Source organism: Fringilla coelebs (assembly GCF_963513975.1).
Source record: "Fringilla coelebs genome assembly, chromosome: 18".
Lineage (NCBI taxonomy): Eukaryota > Metazoa > Chordata > Aves > Passeriformes > Fringillidae > Fringilla > Fringilla coelebs.
In genome coordinates, this window is record NC_140044.1 from 2038604 (window position 1) to 2042102 (window position 3499).

The 3499-nt window shown below is 51.9% G+C and overlaps 1 protein-coding gene across 1 annotated transcript; it reads left to right on the forward strand.

Annotated features, from left to right (window-relative positions):
- Nucleotides 1-785: 785 nt before the first annotated feature.
- PFDN4 (prefoldin subunit 4) lies at nt 786-3291 on the forward strand. The gene is made up of 4 exons (XM_084218021.1): nt 786-848; nt 1941-2048; nt 2481-2624; nt 2873-3291. Exons 1-4 carry the CDS (start codon nt 825-827, stop codon nt 3002-3004), a joined length of 408 nt encoding a protein of 135 aa, XP_084074147.1. The 5' UTR covers nt 786-824; the 3' UTR covers nt 3005-3291.
- Nucleotides 3292-3499: the final 208 nt, after the last annotated feature.

The window sequence follows — 3499 nt, forward strand, 5'->3', positions numbered from 1 at the left end:
ATGTCCCGATATCCCGATATCCCGATATCCCATTATCCCGATATCCCGATATCCCTGTATCCCATTATCCCGATATCCCGATATCCCAATGGCCCGATGTCCCGATATCCCGATATCCCTGTATCCCATTATCCCGATATCCCATTATCCCGATATCCCGATATCCCGATATCCCGATGTCCCGATATCCCGATATCCCTGTATCCCATTATCCCGATATCCCATTATCCCGATATCCCGATATCCCGATGTCCCGATATCCCGATATCCCAATGTCCTGATATCCCGATATCCCAATGGCCCGATGTCCCGATATCCCGATGTCCCGATATCCCGATATCCCGATATCCCGATATCCCAATATCCCAATGTCCCGATATCCCAATGTCCCGATATCCCGATATCCCATTATCCCGATATCCCGATATCCCAATGTCCCTGTATCCCAATGTCCCGATATCCCGATGTCCCGATATCCCGATATCCCATTATCCCGATATCCCGATATCCCACCCCACGGATCCCATCCATTCCCGTCTCATGGCGCCCCCTGGCGGACCAGCGCCCCGAAGCCGCCTCCCGCCCCTCCCACCGGGCCGTACCAAGGGCCGCGGGGGTGCCTTCACATTCCTTCCATGCCCCGAGGCCGCTTGGGGCATGCCGCCGCGCTGCGAGCGCTGCGAGCAGAGATAATTCCCGATTTCCACAGAGCTCCGGCCGCTTCCTGGAGTTTTCCCTGCTCTTTCTTCTTTTTCCATGCCCGCTGCCCCTCCTCTGCGCGGAGGGCGGATGGTTCAGCCCCGCATGGATGGTTCAGCGCCAACATGGCCGCCACCATGAAGAAGGCGGTGAGCGGGGAGCGGGCCCGGGGCCATTCGGTCTTTTTCAACAGCATTTGGTCCCTTCCCGGCGGGGTTCCATCCCTCCCGAGGAAGTTTTATCTCCTCCGCTGTCCCCCGGGCCGCTGTGCCCCGGAGCCTCCCGCAGCCTCGGGACGCGGCCGGGTCAAAACCTGCCGGGAACGGCGCGGCCGCCGCTCTGGAGCTGAGGGCGCTGGGACCGGGCTGTGGGACCGGGCGCTGGGATGGGGCTGGGATCGGGCTGTGGGACCGGGCTGTGGGATGGGGCGCTGGGACCGGGCTGTGGGACCGGGCTGTGGGATGGGGCGCTGGGATCGGGCTGTGGGATCGGGCTGTGGGACCGGGCTGTGGGACCGGGCTGTGGGATCGGGCTCTGGGATGGGGCGCTGGGATCGGGCTCTAGCACAGAGTTGTCCCCCGGGGTCGGTGGCGTTGCGGAGCCGCGGCTGGCGCGGCTCGGTGTAAACAACAAGGGCAGGGTCAGGGTGGATGTGAGGAGAAATTTATTCTCCGCGAGGGTGGTTAGTTATGGAGCCGTCATCATCATGGATTGGGTTGGAAAGGAGCTTAAAATTCATCTCATTCCATCATCCCACCCCTGGCAGGGACACCTCCCACTGTCCCAGGTGCTCCCAGCCCTGTCCAGCCTGGCCTTGGACACCTCCAGGGATCCAGGGGCAGCCACAGCTGCTCTGGGCACCCTGGGCCAGGGCCTGCCCACCCTGCCAGGGAACAATTCCCAAGATCCAACCCTCCTCTGTCAGTCTGAAGCCGTTCTGTTTTGCATGTCACTGCTCCTGTTCATGGTGTCTCTGCAGAGAAACCTCAGAGCAGGGTGTCCAGTTCAGCCATCACCTTTGCCTTTAGGATGCTGTGGCTCGCCAGTGTTTTAATTGGATGTACCCAGTTAAATGTGGGTATTTCTGGTGTCCTTGAAGAAGCACTTTGAGCAGCCAGGTGTATAAACAGTGTGGTGGCTGTCAGATTATTTTCCGTCACTTTGTAGGAGTATCCTTGCAGGGAGACTCAAGTTAATGTAAGAGCTGAAATCATCATTTTGACTTCTCCTCCTCCTTGCAGGCTGCAGAAGATGTCAATGTCACCTTTGAAGATCAACAGAAAATTAACAAGTTTGCAAGAAACACCAGCAGGATCACAGAGCTGAAAGAAGAAATAGAAGTGAAAAAGGTATATTTGCTTCAGATCTCATGAACTTTTCATTGGGTTTTCAGCTGGAACATAAAAAATTAGCAGCAGTGAGTTACTGTGAGTTGAAGTAATGCTTGGGTTCTGATAGGAGGTTTCTGATACTTTGGAAATAGAGAATGGTAAAATATCAGATTAATTCATAAATGTCACTAATATCAGATATTAGTGACGTTTAAATCTGCTGTATTGCCCTTGCCTGGACAGTTAATTATTCTGTTAATGACAGATAATAAGTGCTGACTAGGATTTTCTGCTGGACTGAGTTGCTGAATTCCAGCTCTGAAAGTGCTGTCCTGGTGGGGGGTGGGATTTGTTCCCAAAATCCAGCCTCTCTGGGTTCCTCATCCAGCTGGGGCAGTGTGCCCACTGAAAGCTTTACCCAGGAGCCTCTGTCTGTGTCCTGGCCAACAGAAGCAGCTGCAGAACCTGGAGGATGCCTGTGATGACATCATGCTGCTGGATGATGCTGACTCCCACCTGATTCCCTACCAGATTGGGGATGTCTTCATCAGCCACTCCCTGGAGGAGACTCAGGAGATGCTGGAGGAGGCCAAGGTTTGTGTGGAGCTGCTGGGCTGTGCTGGGCTCTGGGGGGGATCTCTGCATCCTCTGGAGCTTTCACTGGCTGAAATCCATGTTGGATTTAGGATCTGACTGCCCCCAAAGGCACTCCAGCAATCAATCCTGCAGCCAGACCTGGGATAAGTTGGAAAAGAGGCACCTCTCTGTTGGTTCTGTGCTGCTGACCAACCTGGCTCAGTTTGTGGTACAGAACTGATTTTTGTTTATTTTTTCTTTTTCAGAGGAGTTTACAGGAGGAAATTGAAGCGCTGGAATCCCGAGTGGAGTCCATCCAGAGCGTGTTGTCTGACCTCAAAGTTCAGCTCTATGCAAAGTTTGGAAATAACATCAATCTGGAGGCTGAGGACAGTTAAAGCTTTTCTAAACACAGCACACAACTTTCCCTTAGGTTATTAAATGTTTTGATAACGTTGCTGCAATTATATTTGAGAACAGAAAATCCATCCCTTTCTTTTTGTTGGTTTGTTTCTTTTTTTTTTACTTTCTGTAAAGTTCTGTATATTTAATAAGAACTTTCTTATTTTGGTTATTGCAGTTATTTATTTATTCAGGAAAGCACTGACTTCACATTGCTGGTAAAGCATCAAGATTGGAATATCTGCATTGTTTATTAAGGCAATAAAGCCAGGCATGTATTGGAGTTTCCTGGGTTTTGTGTTTCACTCATGAAAAGGTTTTAAACAAATGGAAGGAGGGAATTTTGGAGTGGCTGTTGGATAAAAGCTGTGTGATACAGGGGACATGATGAGGGAGGGATGCTGTTCAGGTGTTTTTGACAGCCTTCCTTGAGCTCCTAAATTCATCTGTGTTTGACCCTCAGCTCAGGTGTCAGGAATTTTCCAGAGGAC

What these genes read in the sequence shown, in the direction of transcription:
- PFDN4 (XM_084218021.1), top strand. Translation starts at nt 825, where the DNA reads ATGGCCGCCACCATGAAGAAGGCG. An exon ending in CCGCCACCATGAAGAAGGCG is followed by an intron (nt 849 to 1,940) that starts GTGAGCGGGGAG and finishes TCCTCCTTGCAG; the next exon opens with GCTGCAGAAGATGTCAATGT. An exon ending in AAGAAATAGAAGTGAAAAAG is followed by an intron (nt 2,049 to 2,480) that starts GTATATTTGCTT and finishes CCTGGCCAACAG; the next exon opens with AAGCAGCTGCAGAACCTGGA.